This window comes from Pan paniscus, chromosome 7 (assembly GCF_029289425.2).
Source record: "Pan paniscus chromosome 7, NHGRI_mPanPan1-v2.0_pri, whole genome shotgun sequence".
Classification (NCBI taxonomy): Eukaryota; Metazoa; Chordata; class Mammalia; order Primates; family Hominidae; genus Pan; species Pan paniscus.
In genome coordinates this window covers 22,677,985-22,694,679 of record NC_073256.2, presented here as the reverse complement: position 1 = coordinate 22,694,679, position 16,695 = coordinate 22,677,985, and the positions used below count along the sequence as shown (strand labels likewise).

General features: G+C 41.5%; 1 protein-coding gene across 5 annotated transcripts; it reads left to right on the top strand.

Annotated features, from left to right (window-relative positions):
* Positions 1–3,149: 3,149 nt before the first annotated feature.
* Positions 3,150–16,191, top strand: LOC117978330 (sperm-associated antigen 11A-like). Of its 5 annotated transcripts, XM_055107347.2 has the most exons (4): positions 3,243–3,342; positions 3,926–4,078; positions 15,595–15,670; positions 15,894–16,191. In XM_055107347.2, exons 1-4 carry the CDS (start codon positions 3,282–3,284, stop codon positions 15,913–15,915), a joined length of 312 nt encoding a protein of 103 aa, XP_054963322.1. In that variant the 5' UTR covers positions 3,243–3,281; the 3' UTR covers positions 15,916–16,191. The 5 variants fall into 5 exon arrangements, with proteins under 5 accessions (XP_054963316.1, XP_054963322.1, XP_054963318.1 ...); XM_055107341.2 differs by lacking the exons at positions 15,595–15,670; positions 15,894–16,191 and adding an exon at positions 5,247–5,516 and having other exon boundaries at positions 3,150–3,342; XM_055107343.2 differs by lacking the exon at positions 15,595–15,670.
* The last annotated feature ends 504 nt before the right edge of the window (positions 16,192–16,695 follow it).

Genomic DNA, 16,695 nt, shown 5'->3' with positions numbered 1-16,695 from the left:
GAGGTCAGGAGTTCAAGACCAGCCTGGCCAACATGGTGAAAACCCGATCTCTACTAAAAATACAAAAATTAGCTGGGCGCGGTGGCAGGCACCTGTAATCCTAGCTACTCAGGAGGCTGAGGCAGGAGAGTCGCTTGAACCCGGGAGGCGGAGGTTGCAGTGAGCTGAGATGGCGCCGCTGCACTCCAGCTTGGGCAACAATGCCAGACTCCGTCTCAAGAAAAAGAATAGGCAATCTCAACAGATTTATTTAAACTTATAAGAATACCATGTTTTTATTACCAAAACTAAATTGTGTTTATGCCTTAGCGCTCATGAAAGGATTTCCTGTGTTCTTTTATATGCTGCCTTAAGAGCATTCTTGGGATGGCTGAAATGGCTACAGATCAAATTGACTTCTGAAAACACAATTCATTTTGTGATTCTGTGCATGAAAAAGAAACAAAATACCAAGGAATATTTTTGCACAATTCTCAAAGCTACTTCTTTTACCACAATCCAAAAGCAGTTTTCTCTCCTATCATGTAATTCTTCCTGACTGCTTTTTCCAAAGAAGACTCTAATATTTGTGTCTTTTCCATATATCAGTTATTTTCCCTAGAGGGGAATCTGTGCCTCTGTAAATGGCATTCTAGTTGGTCTTACAGACTTGTTAGCATGTTACAATCTCAGACTTAAGAATAAGAAAATCTGCATAGGAATCTTTGCTTCGCTCTTCTGTGAGTCTCCTCCAGAGAAACTTTCACTGGGTCATTTAGTAATGCAAAAGAAGAGTCTAAATTTGATTCTGCAGAGAACTTCTGATTCCAAACTGGGCTACAATAGGGTTTTCCTTCTCGCATTCATATTTTCCAGGATTTACCAGGATGCTACTTGGGAAGCAAGAAGGAGGATGTGCCGATGTGGAAAATCTTACTCCCTGCACGTGTGTGCAATTTCCAATAAGATCCTTCAGGAATATGTATTTGCAGAACTTCTTATTTGACAATAAAATCTTGATCATTTTACTTTAGCCCACCTACTTAGTCCAAACGAATCAAGATACCACATACTAAGCAGCTTAAAAAAAAAGAATATGATTTATTGATTGAATGGACCAAAAAAAACTTGAAACAATTATTAGAATATTCTATAATGGGTTCTGCCATCCTCCCCCTCAGGATGGATGTGGCTTTTAGCAAGAGAATTATTCAAAGATTTTTTTAGGACACAGAAATCTGGCAGAAGAGGACAGGAGCTGAGAGCATTGTTGTGTTAGGACAGATGTAACATTAATTGCCTTTATTACGACTTCACCAGCTTTTGCCTGTCAAAGAGCAGAACTAGGCTTTCCCGGCTGCTCTTTTTTAAGATTGTTCTTTTCAGAAGCATGGAAGAGGGGGCTTACTTTATCTCAAGACGTAGACAAAGGAAGTGAGATCTAACTATTTTTGGCTCAGTTTCTTCATTTAAATTATTTCAAACAATTCTAACGACTTAAAAGAAGATTCCGTTACCTGGGTGGTAATTACTCAAATGCTGTTATATTTTAAGTCACGATTTTGATTAATGATTCATTACTATTAATATCTGAATGGTGGAATAGGCTTGTTTTTGTTTTCTTTCCTTTTATAGAGAAGATAAAAATATATAGAAATAAGTTACCAATATACTCCAAAATTTCCATCACTGTTATAAAAGATCCACATTCCAAGTTTAAATAATTACAAATACAACTGTAAGAAGTTGCTATTGAACTAGAGTATAAAAAATACCCAGAGTATGTAGATGAGCGAATCAATCTTCATTTAGGGTTGAGGTAGAGCAGCTGTCTACCTCCTTTCTTGACTGTCTATGTTCTTCCAACATCCAATTATCAGAATTTGATGCAGTAAGTGATTAAAGAAACTTATCATGGGCCAGTTGTCACCTAACTCCGCAGTGTTGCCCTGTGCTCTTGGAATTGGAAGACTTCCTAATTCCTTAAAGTGAAAGGATGTGAATGATACTCCTGCTCTCCCTGACCAGCACCTCATGCTTTGCAGTGGAGAATCTGTCCTGAGACCCAAAAGATAGTGGCCTCCGCATTGTGCTGCCAGGGCAGCTGCTATGTGCACCTGTCCGCAGCTGCAAACCTTCCGCCCTTTGTTGGTGCTTCAGCGGATGCCCAGGTCTCTATTGTCATTGCTGCCTCTTTCTCCATTTGCTTCCAGCTTTCTCCAGGTAGAGAGTAAGTATTTTTATTTACACAAATGACCTAAGTTGTTTTCTCTGTCTGGATTAAAATATACATGCAAATGAGACATATGAGATAAGCACTATCTTTTCCAGACATCACTGATGTTACATTGGATGTTATGTGAATACAAAACTCTTCAACCAAAGCCTTCTTCACTTTAGTTAAGTCCAGAGCAGACTGTCTGGGTTACATGCATACCTGAGCTAATGCAGCCAAGTAAGAAACACACACTTGGTTAAAATGCTTAAAAAGATGAAGGAGAAGGGAAGACAAGTCCTCTGCTTGGATATCACTAGAGGAGAAAACCCAGACTCAAACACAGATTTTTTTTTCTTTTTTAAAAGAATTGAATTGGACCCAGTGACATCAACAGGAGGTGTGTGGGGGTAAAGAGAATGGAAAGCGGAGAGAAAAATCAAGACAACTCAAATAAGTTAAAATAGAAAGGAGGGGGGTCCAAAGTGAGGAAGGAGAAGTGGAGGGGACCAAGAAACAGGGAGAGAGACTCAGAGAGGAGAAGAAAAAGAAAAGAACATTTTGAGCAGCCTTGGAACTCTCTGTATAACTTCAGGAAGGGATAGTTTGTAAAACCAGGTCCTACCTGTTATGTTGTGTCTTATGCATGATTTTTTAACACTAAAATAAAAACGCTCAGCCAACAGGATAGAATCGACATGGCAGTTTATTTATGTCCCTGTTCTTATGAACATTAGGGGGCTTTTGAGAAGCGTTTGAGGACATTGGCAACTTTATGATACTTATGTTTGTTCTGCCCCTCCATGCCTTTCATCTTTCTGTTTCTCTCTGTTCTTCCTTATTCACCAAACCCACCCAAGACATTCAGGCATATTATTTACTTCCTGAAATATGTGTCTCAAGTGTTTGTTCCACCAGCAGTGGGATAGTAGCGTGTCCACATTGTCCTTTGAGAATGAGAAGTCATCCTGGAGCACAGCTCTTCCCACGCTCCGGGCCCACACACCCAGCCTCACTCCATCAAAGGAGCCCCGCTGCCTGCCCACCCACCCTGGGTGCTTTCTGGCTTGCAGTGCTCTTGGCAGACATGAGGCAACGATTGCTCCCGTTCGTCACCAGCCTTCTCCTTGTGGCCCTGCTGTTTCCAGGTAAAATGGAAAGGTGACCCGGGTCTGGGTGCCAGAATCTCTCTGCAATGGTCATCTGAGGTATGGGAGTCCAGGCTGGACAGGGAGAGATGAAGTCCTTGGAGCATGTATTCCTGGTGGAGCTTTGGGTACGAGTCTCTGAACTGGGTTCATAAATGGCACTCTGAATTGGCTGATGGCACTTGCTTCCCAGGGAAGAGTGTCCCTCCCCGACTCCATTTTCTTATCCTTTTAACATTCCCCTTTCCCTTACAGAGAAGAACATTACATTTTAGGGAATCTTAACAACTGCATTAGTGACACTTGAAATAAATTCTCTGGCTGTGCTGGCTTTGAGGAGGTTCTCAGACTCACCGTTCATGGCATACATTTCTTACACTTCATTCACCTTCTCTGTCTACACATAGGTGCATACAACGCATGTGCACAAATGTGCACACAGATGGAACACTAGCACCCCTCCCAACTCCCCCATCCAATCACCCATGCTCACTCACCTGGTAGACTGTAGGTGCCTCATGCTGACGGGTCTGCCAGGCGGAGGCCTCAGAGCATCCTCAGACGTGTGTTTCCACTTGCACAGGATCGTCTCAAGCCAGACATGTGAACCACTCAGCCACTGAGGCTCTCGGAGAACTCAGGGAAAGAGCCCCTGGGCAAGGCACAAACGGGTTTCAGCTGCTACGCCACGCAGTGAAACGGGACCTCTTACCACCGCGCACCCCACCTTACCAAGGTGAGTCAGGGACCAACACGTGCAACAAGTGCATCCACTGGGGAGACGTAGAGGGAACAAATAGACGGGAAGATGTCTGTGCTGGTCGGGGTGGGTGAGCAGTCATTGTTTGGGGAAGACATGGTGCGGGTGCATTGGGCTGCCCTGCCTGTCAGGGAGACCACGGGGTCTCACAGCTTCCCCTGGGGCTGGATCATTGAGGGCCTTGTGGAACGTGGGAGTATTGAGGGGCCAAAAGGCAATTTATCTGAAGCCACGTCTGTAATTGCTGGCTTCCTCCAAGAACAGGAGCCAGAGGAGACACGGGTGGAAACATGGCCTCCTGCCAGGTTGCAGCCCCATGCCCTTAGCTTTGAAGGTCATTCCCGTTCAAGGAATTTACTGAATACCTACTAAGTTTCAGGTGTCCATTGAGGTCTGGGAAATGCTTCCTGAGGATGGGGGCAGAGAATAGACTGTATTGTCAGTCTACTCAGGCAAGGAGGTAGCAGGAAATGGCAAGGGACAATTGAGCCCACAGCCACTCTTCTGGACTCTTCCAGAAGGGCCAGGCTTCTGGTCAGCCCCCGAACCCCTGGGCAGGACCAGCTTCAAATCCAAAAGAGCCTGGAAGAGCCTGTAGTTTCCAAGATGATTCTTTAATGCCAAGCTGATTGCTGACCCTAAGACAGGGAAAACTAGGTTAGCAGATCAGTGGGCAAGAGCAAGAAAGACAGGAGGGTGTTGGCAAATTGCTGTGACATCCAGCAAATAAAGTCCTGCTGAATTTGATGCCTGCAGCATCCTACCCAAACTCCCATCCCTTTCTAATTGGCCCACAGTTCCAAAGGACTCATTCATCTGGATCTCCTCCCAAGGGAAGGGAAAAAGAAAACTCAATTATTACACAACAAATATAAACAGGTGCAATAGTAGGCGTGTGTTATTTAGTCTAACAGTATTCCTATGAGACAGGATTATTCCTTCCTTTGGTTAAAGGAGATTTAGTGGGGCAGAGCTATATATCTGGAGTTGATGTTTTAGTTTGGAACTTGAAGCTATTAACTATGGAAAGCTGTTTCATATCCATCCCACCCCCACCCTCTCCCTCACGGCTCAAATGACCACTGTTTGATTCTGGAGATGGTCTTAAGAAGCTAATGTTGGATTTTTTCTTTTTTTAATGCAGAACCTGCATCAGATTTAAAAGTTGTTGACTGCAGGAGAAGTGAAGGCTTCTGCCAAGAATACTGTAATTATATGGAAACACAAGTAGGCTACTGCTCTAAAAAGAAAGACGCCTGCTGTTTACATTAAAACTGATGTTGCTGATATAGAAACAAAGCTCTGCCACTTACCTGTTCTCCGGGGCCACGTTGTCCAATCAGGTGCAGGTTTTTTGCGGAAGTGTCTGAGCAGCAGGGAGCGGAGATATTGCCACTTGTGCCAGACAGTTCAAATATTTTATTGTGGCAAGATAAATGACAAAAATGCTACCTGTGATCTTACAGAAGATGACTTAGCTTGACATGAACCGAATTTTCAAAATCACACAATTTGTGCTAGGAAATGTGGATATCATAAACTTTTATTAGAAAGAATTAAAATAATTTGTTCTTTTATTTAAAAACTATTTTTTGAATACCTACTTCTATTCTAGGTACTGTGCAATGGAGTCCATTCTATTCTAAGTACTGTGAAATGTAGTTGAGGTGTTACGTGTGTGGTCAAACCCATTCTCCATCAGCCCCATCATCTCCTACCTGCAAGCCAGTTCGAAGCCCTGTTCTCTAGCAGCAGCTGAGAGAGTGTGCAGGCAAATGCCTTCTGGGGAGATACTGAGAGCTGGGAGTTACTGCCTGTTCTCTTTGTGCTAAGCCTGGAAGAATACCCTCTGGAAGTCCTCTTGTGCCCCTTTAAAACTACCCATTTGTTCTCTGTGGCCTTAGAAGACACAAAATGCAGAGACCCATTTATGACCCGATGGTGCTGTGCAATTCCAGGCTTTTGGTGTCCTGAACAAAGAACTGGATGTGATACTCAGACAGCAAAGCAAGCAGCAAAAGTGTGTGAAGCGCAGTATTACATTCCCGGAGAGGGGATAGTGGGCTGACTTCCGCCAAATGAGATTAGCATGGCTTCGGTGTACCTTGGGTCTTTTTATGCGTTTTTTTTCCTTCTCTTCGCAAGGCTGCCTGATCTTTTGCCGGTGCCTGCCTTTTGATAGATAGGTGTGTTGCTTAGTTACTTTAGCCTGTGCGGGCTTGTGCATTGTCTCCATCCCATAATTTTAACTACATGCATGATAGGTAGTCCATATGCATGAGCTTTAATGAGCTGATTATCATACAGCATCCTGTTAAGGATACTTTTTCTCTTTAATGCCTATCTCTGAAGAGCTGCCCCTTCCTGGTTTGATGTGGATCTTGCTGGCCATGGGGTCCTTGCTCTCTTCTTTATCTCACTTTTTCTTTTGGCTGCTTCACTTCTGCCTTTCATCTTGCTTCTTGCTCACCCACCCCTTCACCTTGCTTCTGTTTCTGCTTTTATTCACTCTATCCTTTATCCAACTTCCAATTTCCTCTGCAATTCTCCTGCCTCACATTAACTTCTAGAGATAAGTGATTTAGGAGCCAGTCCCCCAGGTGGCAGCTATAAAACTGTGCTTGAAGTATTCTCCTTCAAGGGAGAAGCTGGAGACCTGGATTTCTTGCTGGAGCTAGTCGAGAGGAGCAGGCGCAGTGCCTAGCTATACCTCTGTTCAGGCTCCCACAGGTCTACTGTTCACCCTGCCCCTTTGGCTCCCAGATACAGACCCAGAAGTCAACCCTCAGGCAGCAGATGGGAAAATGGGTAGATAAACCCCTTGCAGGTAGAAACCGGGAGGTGGGCATTTACCTGCCTGCTCTGGCCTCAGCCCAGGGAGAGAGCTGCCAAAAGTGCTTGCAAATCTGTGTCCCACCATCTCTTTGGTGTCTGTGGTTTAGGGAGACCTGCAGATGCCCAGCTCTATCAACCCTGAGCTGGGTGATTTAGGAGCCAAATCCCTGGGTGGGAAGCATAAAGGTCAGGGTACTATATGTGTGGTCCAAACCCTTCACTCCTCAGGGAGAAGCTAGGAGTTGGGACTTCCTTACCAATTAATTGTAAGGTGTTATGCCTGGGATAGGGATTGTGCGGGGAGTGTGTCTCAGCTCTTCCCACCTGTTTTCACATGAATATTTTCTCAGTTGCTTGATGTGTAGTAGTCTTTCAATTAGTCCATGGTTTTCTCTCAGAAAGAACCGATCTGTGTGTTGATATTTCTTTGGTATATCCGTGGAAGGAAGGAAAGGCTGGAGCCTCTTAGTCCACCATCTTGCAGATATCAGTCTGGCACACCCTTGATTACTGTGTAGTTGAGCGTTTTTTCGTTTGTTTATTGATCATTTTTTCTCTTCTGTAAAATTTAATAGTTTTACTGGGTTACTACTTTCTTTTCTTTTCTTTCTTTTTTTTTTTTTTTTGAGATAGAGTTTCACCCTTGTTGCCCAGGCTGGAGTGCAATGGTGCGATTTTGGCTCACCACAACCTCCACCTCCCGGGTTCAAGCGATTCTCCCAGGTTCAAGCAATTCTCCTGCCTCAGCCTTCCTAAGTAGCTGGGATTATGGGTGTCCACCACCATGCCCGGCTAATTTTGTATTTTTAGTAGAGACGGGGTTTCTCCATGTTGATCAGGCTGGTCTCAAACTCCCGACCTCAGGTGATCTGTCCGCCTCGGCCTCCCGAAGTGCTGGAATTACAGGCGTGAGCCACCGCGCCCGGCCAGGTTACCGCTTTATTCTTATCCATGTACATGTGCTCCTTTTATATCTAACCTTACATATTCTTTCCTCCATCAATTATCTTCCCTTTCTCTGGAATGCCTCCGGCTTAAACCCCAGTTATCCTTGAAATATCCTCTCATTATCTTTCAACCATAATTTTCATGCTTTTCCCTTTTGTTCTCTACTTTGCAGATATTTATTTTTATATCAGTTTCTCTTTCTGTAGAGCCCTTCTTTTTTTTTTTTTTTTTCTTTTTTACTATTTTTGGATTTTGAAGTTCAGTTATTAGATTTTTAATTATTTTTAAATAGTCTTATGTTTGCAAATAGTCTCTTTCTTTCTCAACGTGTGACTTTCTCATGGGATCTAATTCTCATTTTGCTTACCACAGTTTCTCAAATCTCATTAGGAATAAATACATATTGATTGTTTTAAAACTGCATTTTTTCATTGAAATCGCACATATTCCAGTTCAGTTAAGTCTCTTCCAGTTTCTAAAAGTGCTGACTTCACTTCTGCTAGTTTTACACTGACCGCTAACATCTGCTTGCTCATGCAGACCAGCTGTTGCAGGATTGCTTTGCTAGGGTAAGCAAGCGAGTGAGAGGTGGCACAGAATGAATGTGGGTAGAATCTGCTGTTTGTCTTAAACTTTTCTGTAGGGTATCTCTACTTAAAAGAAGTTTCATGGATGTCTTTAATAAATAAATAGGGAAGAAATAATGATATTTGCCTAATCTGTCCATAAAATCTTCATCAGTGATAATTATTTTAGGCTCAAGTTAATTAATAATAAACTGCACATCACAAAACTTTGAGCTCATTATTCTCTTTGCAGCTTTCTTTAATCCCCATAAATTAAAACTTCCTGCAAATATTGTTATGTATTAGATTGCTACAAAAGTAATTGTGGTTTTTGCCATTGAAAATAACGGTCAAAACCGCAATTACTTTTGCACCAACCTAAATATAAGCATCTGGGTAAGAATCAGGATCCTGGGGCTCAGCATAGGAAAGAAACTAGGTACACAGAGCCCTTTACAGAATGCCACCTTTCCAGGCTTTTTTTCTGAACAAAGATGTTCCTTAATCAACTTATATATGGGCACACTCACACGGGGCTGATAGCCACGGATAATGAAGGTATATGAAACTAGTCCTCACATACAAAACCAGAAGCACTGGTAACTTAAATAACCTCTTTGTAAAGCAATCTCAATATGTATGTAAGATATAAAATACTTGTTCTCATTGTTTCAGTTATTCTGCTCAGAAATTATCCTGGGAAATAAAAAATACTTTGAGAAACCAAAAAAAACCTCTAAAAAGTTCAAAATGGAGCACTACATTAGCGAACTACAATAAATCTACTCAGAGATATTACATATTCCTTAGGTATAATAAATATAACACAGTGAAAAACCATCAAAATGCATAACATTTTCAAAATACTTATATGTCCTAAAAATTATGATACCAATGTTCACATATTTCATATAAAATTAACTGTGAAAAGTATGCTTAAAAACAATAAAGTTTCTAATGTTAAAATTATTGGTGATTTTTAGATATTTGCACCTTTAAAAATACCATCAAGTTATTGCATTACTCTTAAATGTTAAATATACATTTGTAAGAACAAAATTAATGTGCCTAAAAATAAACATATATATGTATATACAAAGATATCACTTAATTATAAGCAAAGACATTCTGTTGTAGACTTAAGTTGCATCCAGAAACTCACAGAGTTAACATAAGAAAGCGCTTCCTGGGCAGTAAGATGATAAGACTCCTTGTTTGCATAGCGGTGAGTAAAAATAAAAAAAAAATTTATAAAAAGATGATATGACATTTAAAGCATGTTACCCAGGGAGATTTTGGAGCCTACCTGGGATTCATAAAAAACAGGTAGAAACTGATTTTTTTTTCCTCTCATTCTTTGATATTATAATATTTGCAGTGCTGGGTTGGGGACAAGGGGAGGGAGAGCATTAGGACAAATACCTAATGCATGTGGGGCTTAGAATATAGATGACGGGTTGATGGGTGCAGAAAACCACCATGGCACATGCATATCTATGTAACAAACCTGCACGTTCTGCACATGTATCACAGAACTTAAAGTAAAATAAAATAAAAATAAATAAAAATTACAGACATTAAAAAGAAAATGTGCCATCCTGCTTGGAGACAACTGAATAAATATAATGGGTTCTCAAGGTCAGTCCTGAGCCAGCAATTCCATTAGTTATGCATTCTTTGTTCTCACAGCAGCTTTTTAGTACAGGCCCCTGAGCCCTGATGAGGTTGTATGGCCACCAGTTTTACGCAGTGGGAAGAGGTCCTTAGACAGGAGCTTGCTGGAGGCTGTCTCAGAACGCCCTGCAGCACACCTGACTGCCTTGTATTCCACTCTGCACGCCCACCTTCCGCGCAGCGTCCTTCCCTCCCCTGCACCCCAGCAGCTTTCCCCGGGATTTGATCCTTCTGACTCATCCATTGCTCAGAGAGTCCCCATCATCAGGAAGCCTGTCTTCTCTTCAATGCCTGAGGTTTGCGGGGCAAGGAACAGGTGGGCAGGCTCAGTCAATTCCACCCCATTGCACCTCGTGTGACATAAATAATGGGCGCTTCTAATCTTTTCTTCCTGTCCCTACATGTGGTCGTCACTGCAACTCTGCAGGCTTGACCTGCTCTCACCTGGCTTATTTTTACCTCTTTGGGTCATGGGAAATGACCTTCTGCACCCAGGGAATCTCCCTTAGTTGATAAGACCAAAATGGAAATAAATAATAAGACCAAAATGGGAAGTTAGTATGCCTTCATAAAGAGAGATTAAATTCATGAACACAAACCCTGCCTCTTTCTTGAAAACCCAAAATACATAAATAAATAAAACCTCCGGAGCAAGAGGAGTAACATTAGCATTGCCCATGAGGATAAAAAAGTGGGGAGAAACCCCAGCTGACTTTTTCATCATCCCAAAAGGAGACACCAGTAAGCAGCCACTGGATTTGCCAGCTGTGCACATTTCATATATATGGAATCATACAATATGTGGTATTTTGTGCCTAGCTTATTTTACTTAATGTGAGATTTTCAAAGTTCCTCCATGTTGGAGAATGTGGCATTACTTCTTTTCCTTTTGTGACTAAATAATATTGCATTGCATGGATGCGCCACACTTTGCTTATACATTCATCAACTGATGCACATTTGCATTGCTTCCACCGTTGACGCTTGTGACTAATTCTGCTATGAACACTACACTCATGTACAGGTTGCTGTTTGAACACCTATTTTCACTGCTTGTATGTATACACCTAGGAGTTGAATTGCTAGGCCATATTGGTAACTCATATTGTTTAACTTTCTGAGGAACTGCCAGACTTTTCCACAGCAGCTGCACCACTGTACATTCCCAGCAGCAACATATGAAGGTTACAATTTCTCCACATCCTCACCAACACTTGCTGTTTTCAAAAATTTTGTTTTGTTTTGTTTCATTTTGAGACAGAGTCTCGCTCTGGCGCCCAGGCTGGAGTGCAGTGGCCCGATCTCAGCTCACTGCAACTTCCGCCTCCCGGGTTCAAGCGATTCTCCTGCCTCAGCCTCCTGAGTAGCTGGGATTACAGGCGCCCACCAGCATGCCTAGCTAATTGCCCGGCTAATTTTTCTATTTTTAGTAGAGATGGAGTTTCACCATATTGGCCAGGCTGGTCTTGAACTCCTGACCTTGTGATCCACCAGCCTTGGCCTCCCAAAGTGCTGGGATTACAGGTGTGAGCCACTGCTTCTGAAGTTTTATTTTTTTTATGACTGTCCTAGTAGATGTGAAGTGATATTTCATTGTGGTTTTGATTTGCATTTTTCTAATGACTAATGATATTGAGCATCTTTCGTGTGCTTGCTGGTCATTTGAATTTCTTCTTTGGAAAAATCTATTTAAGTCCTTTGTCCATTTTTAAGTGTGTTGTTTGTCTTTTTGTTGTTGAATTGTATCAATATTTTTTAAAATACAGAAACATTTTTTCTACTATCAAATGTTTGCAAACCCAAAGTTATCTTTCCTCTCTTCTCCTTACACTCTTCTTTTCCATTCATGAGTATGATGCACATCAGAATAATTAGCTTGTGTGTTGGGACAAATTGAACTCTATTTCCTTTCAACTATGCAATTATATGAACCTATGAACCTATAACCAGATATTAACAAAATTAGCCAATACGCGTGATTTTCTAGTTTGATTTCTTTGAAATGATATGCCTTATTCTTCAGAATTATCCACAAAATAGTTCCGTGGGTATTGCTTTCTGGGTCTGTGATTTGGAAATGGATTCAAGTCTGGAGGAGAAGGTACATGATAAAATTTAGTACTATTAATTTATTTCTCCCCCAAATGAATTTATTTTCCAACATAGTTTATTGTTTCCAAACTATATAGAAATTTTCTAAACTATAATTTCACAATGATTTGATCAGTAACTGCACTACTAGAAAAAATATGCCATCCAGCTTTACCTTGGATCCTTTCCAAATAACGTGTAGTATAAATAGAAAGAATGAATGTAAAGCATAAAATATGCATTTTATTGTTTTATCTATAAGTCATCTTAGTGACTTTTAAAAAATGACTCAAATTTTTGAATATCCACACTCAGTGTTTTTATCAAACAATGGTTCATGTATCATACAGCCACTTTGTCCATGCACAGGATACATTCAGAATTGTCATTATTCCTTGGGACCCTTGAACTTAGGGTATCATCTTGGTGTGGAAGCCAATTTCCCTAAGGGGCAAATGAAACTGCTTTTCTTTCTTTATTTTTTTTTTTTAATGAGAGATTTCAGAGATGTCTTCAGAACAAATGCTCCACAGAGAAAGAATTTCACATTTTAATCGATTTTTTAAAGTACTGAGTTGGACCCTCACAAATATTCATAACTATTTTACAATTACTTAGTACATAGCTAACATTCAAGGTAACGTTTTTTCTCTCTCTTTTTTTTTTGGTGGAGGGTCAAAAGCAGCTTGGAGTGCCCAATTTTCCCTAAAGTCTTAACTTCAAAGGTGATTTTGCAAGGTACAGAAAGGTCTGTGAGTCAGAGAGTCCCTGCCAGGGCACATTGTCCTGCTTAATCTCTCCAGAGGTGGAAAGTTCAAAATGAACACCCAGCCCCTGCCTCTTTGAGATGCTCACACTGTTCACCCATGCAGAAAGTCCAAGACCACTGCTTGATGTCTCTTTTTCAAAATCCATGTCTAGGTAAGACTCATGGTGAGATATGGTTGTTGTAGACTGGTTAAATAATGCAGAAGACAGCTTGCAGAAAATATGATGTGTCTAATCTGAAGAATAACAAAGCTCTGCAAGCTATAACAAGTAATATAGGAAAGTCCAGAATGATATCTAGAGTCTGCTATTGTTTACATAAAAATGGGGTATGGATTCATCTCTGCTTCCATACACATGGGACACCTCTGGAAGGATTAATAAGAAGCTAACAGCAATTGTTATGAAGCCCAGGGGGATAGGAGAGAAGACATCCTTCTCACTTGCCCCTTTTGCTTAAGAGAATTTTAAGGGAAATAAATCTAAGTGATCCTGGGACTAAAATCAAATAGGGGCAAAATGTGCAGCTTTATCCACTGTGTGTTTTAATACCACATATTATATAAACCCACACACAAAAATATCATGTCCTTGCAGATTCTGTTTTCACAACTCCCAGCACCCCAGAGCCCACAAACCTCCCTCCAGCCCAGGATGACACAGCCCTGTGGTTGCCGGGGGCTCTCTGCATCCCTCACTAGACTGTCACCTCCGACAGCGGATAACTTCATCAAATGAGAGAAGAGCCTGTCCTCTTCCTCCAAAGTAGACAATATCCTGGCTCTTCATAAATAGGTGAATTTTGCCAAATTTTTGGAATAATGTGGTATGTTGTCTCTGTTTTTTTTTTCTTTCAGCATAGCGTTTGTGAGGTTCATCCACGTTGTTGTACACATCTTCTTGTTTTTCTATTCTTGTTGTGGTGTGGAAATACATTGTGTTTTGTTGTTGTCATAATACACTATTTGGTTGCATTCTCTTGGCTGCAAGGAAATGTGCTACAATGAACGTTCGTGCACATGTCTCCTAATGCACGTGGGCCTATGTTTCTGTTGGTAGATGGGAGTCATGTTGCTGGGAAATAAGCTAATTATCTGCTCAACCGTGGTGGACACCGCAGCTTTCTGAAGGCGGAAAATATATCTTTACACAACCATGTCTCTAGCACCTAGCACAGGGCTTGGCACTAAGTAGCCACACCTCAACGTTGGTTCACTTTCATCTTCAATATCCGTATATGGAATTATTGGTTGATCCCTGCTTCTCTGAATATCCGGAAGCCAGTCTATTTTTAGGCAGAAAGGGAAGAGTAGTCAGTAACCTTCTGCCCACAGCCTTACTCAGTAGAGCAGATAAATATGCTCATGCTGATCAGTATTCCCAAAAACCTATAAATGTCCCATTTTGTGCCTTCTCCGCTCCATTTCATTCCATCATTCATCATATTTGCTCTCCTTCACGGGAGGGCAGGGAGGTTCAACGGACCTTAAAACATGAAGGTCTTTTTTCTGTTTGCTGTTCTCTTTTGTTTGGTCCAAACAAACTCAGGTAAATGTCTCCTGGTTAGCCCTGGGGAAGGTAGTGCAGGAATTCCATTTATGTGTGTGTCTATATGGACAGTGGGTAGGTGTGTCTGTATGTTGTTAGTGGATGCAGGTGGGCCACTGTGGGGCTCAGTCTTGGACAATTTTGATCTCCCCTGTGAAGTTTTTTAAAAGCTAAATAAGTGTTATAAAGGTCTTGACACAAGACAAAGGGGTATGCTTGCTCTGATACAAGTGGCAAGCACTCACTGCAGTCTGAGAAAAGTTTTCAGAAGGAAGTTATAGTCATATGAATGTCAGAGCTGGAAGGGAATCAGAGATTGTCTATAGCAGCCCCATGCTCTACAAAAAGAAAACCAAAGTCCAGAGAAAGTGTTAATTTACCACTGTGCAATGAATCTTTATGGTCATAGTAGGTCTTCAAACTTATAATATTCCCCCTGCTTGCACATAGAACACATTTTACAGATGGGCAAGCTGAAGTGTAACCAGTTAAATGAGTTGTCTAAGGAGACATAATGAGATATTGGAAGAAGTAAGACCAGAATCCAGGTCTCCACGCTTCCAGGCTGGGGGCTCTTCTGTCTTGACTAAAGGTGGACCCCCCACCTTCTTCACTTTGCCGTCTCCTCCAAGCTGTGACAGGGCTGAGATGATACAGAATCAGGGATTAGACCCCGTTTGGAGGTTGGATGTTGTACAAGAGTGTTTTCCTAATCACGCAAGACCAACACTGTGCTGTTGTTGTTGTTGCTGCTGTTGTTGCTGCTGTTTAAAGTCATCGTACGTGGCATTTGCAGATCTGACATAAGTAAGATCTTTCTTTCAACCATCTCTTGCCCAATGTCCTGTTGTTATAAAAATTTAGGTGGTCATTTGTGACTTACAAGCCCACAGGTCCTGGTGAGGAGAGAGGTTTTATTTTCTCCTTTTCGTTGTAGGACATAAAACTAAAAATTGGGCCATAAGTTGAGAATGGGTTAATACCTCTAATTTCCTTAGAGACCAAGACCTGTCCTATTCTGGACCACTTCTGTTTTCCAAAACTTCCTTTGTTTCCTTCTAGTGCACATCTCTCACCAGGAGGCTCGAGGACCCTCATTTAAGATCTGCGTGGGCTTTTTAGGGCCTAGATGGGCCAGGTGAGCATTCATAAAACACACCCTATCATCCTCCTGGCAACATTTCAGATATAAATTATTGTTCCTGTTTTAAAGCTAAGAGGCCAAAGTTCGGTTAAACTGGGGCTTGTCCAAAAATACTTAGCCTTGTCAGAATATATAACCCTTGGCAGTGGGCTGGGGTCATCTTCTATTCTCTGCACTATATGAGTTAAATGTCAACTCTCTTCTGTTGTATCCATAGGGGATGTTCCACTGGGAATTAGAAATACCATCTGCCGTATGCAGCAAGGGATCTGCAGACTTTTTTTCTGCCATTCTGGTGAGAAAAAGCATGACATTTGCTCTGATCCCTGGAATAGGTGTTGCGTATCAAATACAGATGAAGAAGGAAAAGAGAAACCAGAGATGGATGGCAGATCTGGGATCTAAAATATAAGCTCCCGGAAGGCAGGGATGTTGAAGTATCCCAAGGGCTTAAAGGAATGTGTAGCTTATAGTAGGTGTTCAATAAATATTTGTTGAATGAATTTAGCACCAAAGGTGAAGAGCTGATAAAAGACACTTTTTTAACTTCCTTACTTCTCCATGTACTGCCTTTTCAAAGGGGTCTCAGAATTTTGTGATATTCCACTTTCCTTTCCTAATCAAGGGAATGTCTCTTAAGTATCTGGAGATGGGAACCGACTAGAAACCAAGCTCCAAACTGATTTTCAGAGAGACATAAATGCAACCAATCTGCTGCTCTGTTTTCCATCTGATGACATCTTTCTTACCACACCCAGCACTAGCCTTCTCCTGCTTATTCACCCAGATGGTAATGCACCTTATCCCTTTTCCCTTTATGCCTCCTCAAGCAATAACACCAACAGGTCACATTTCAGTAGGATAGTATTGTTTTCAAGCATTTACTCTTAGGCTATTTCAATTTATTAATACAACAAGCTGATAGTGTGTATAATAGGGGGTAAGCGGGTCCATTTTAGGAATGAAAGAAAAACGAAAATCATCAGGTGAAGCACATTTCCCCCAGGCTAGCAATTCAT

Coding starts and splice junctions, on each gene's coding strand:
- LOC117978330 (XM_055107341.2), top strand. CDS start 3,150: ATGAGAAGTCATCCTGGAGCACAGCTCTTCCCACGCTCCGGGCCCACA. Junction 3,343..3,925: donor TGTGGCCCTGCTGTTTCCAG/GTAAAATGGAAA, acceptor CCACTTGCACAG/GATCGTCTCAAGCCAGACAT. Junction 4,079..5,246: donor GCGCACCCCACCTTACCAAG/GTGAGTCAGGGA, acceptor TTTTTAATGCAG/AACCTGCATCAGATTTAAAA.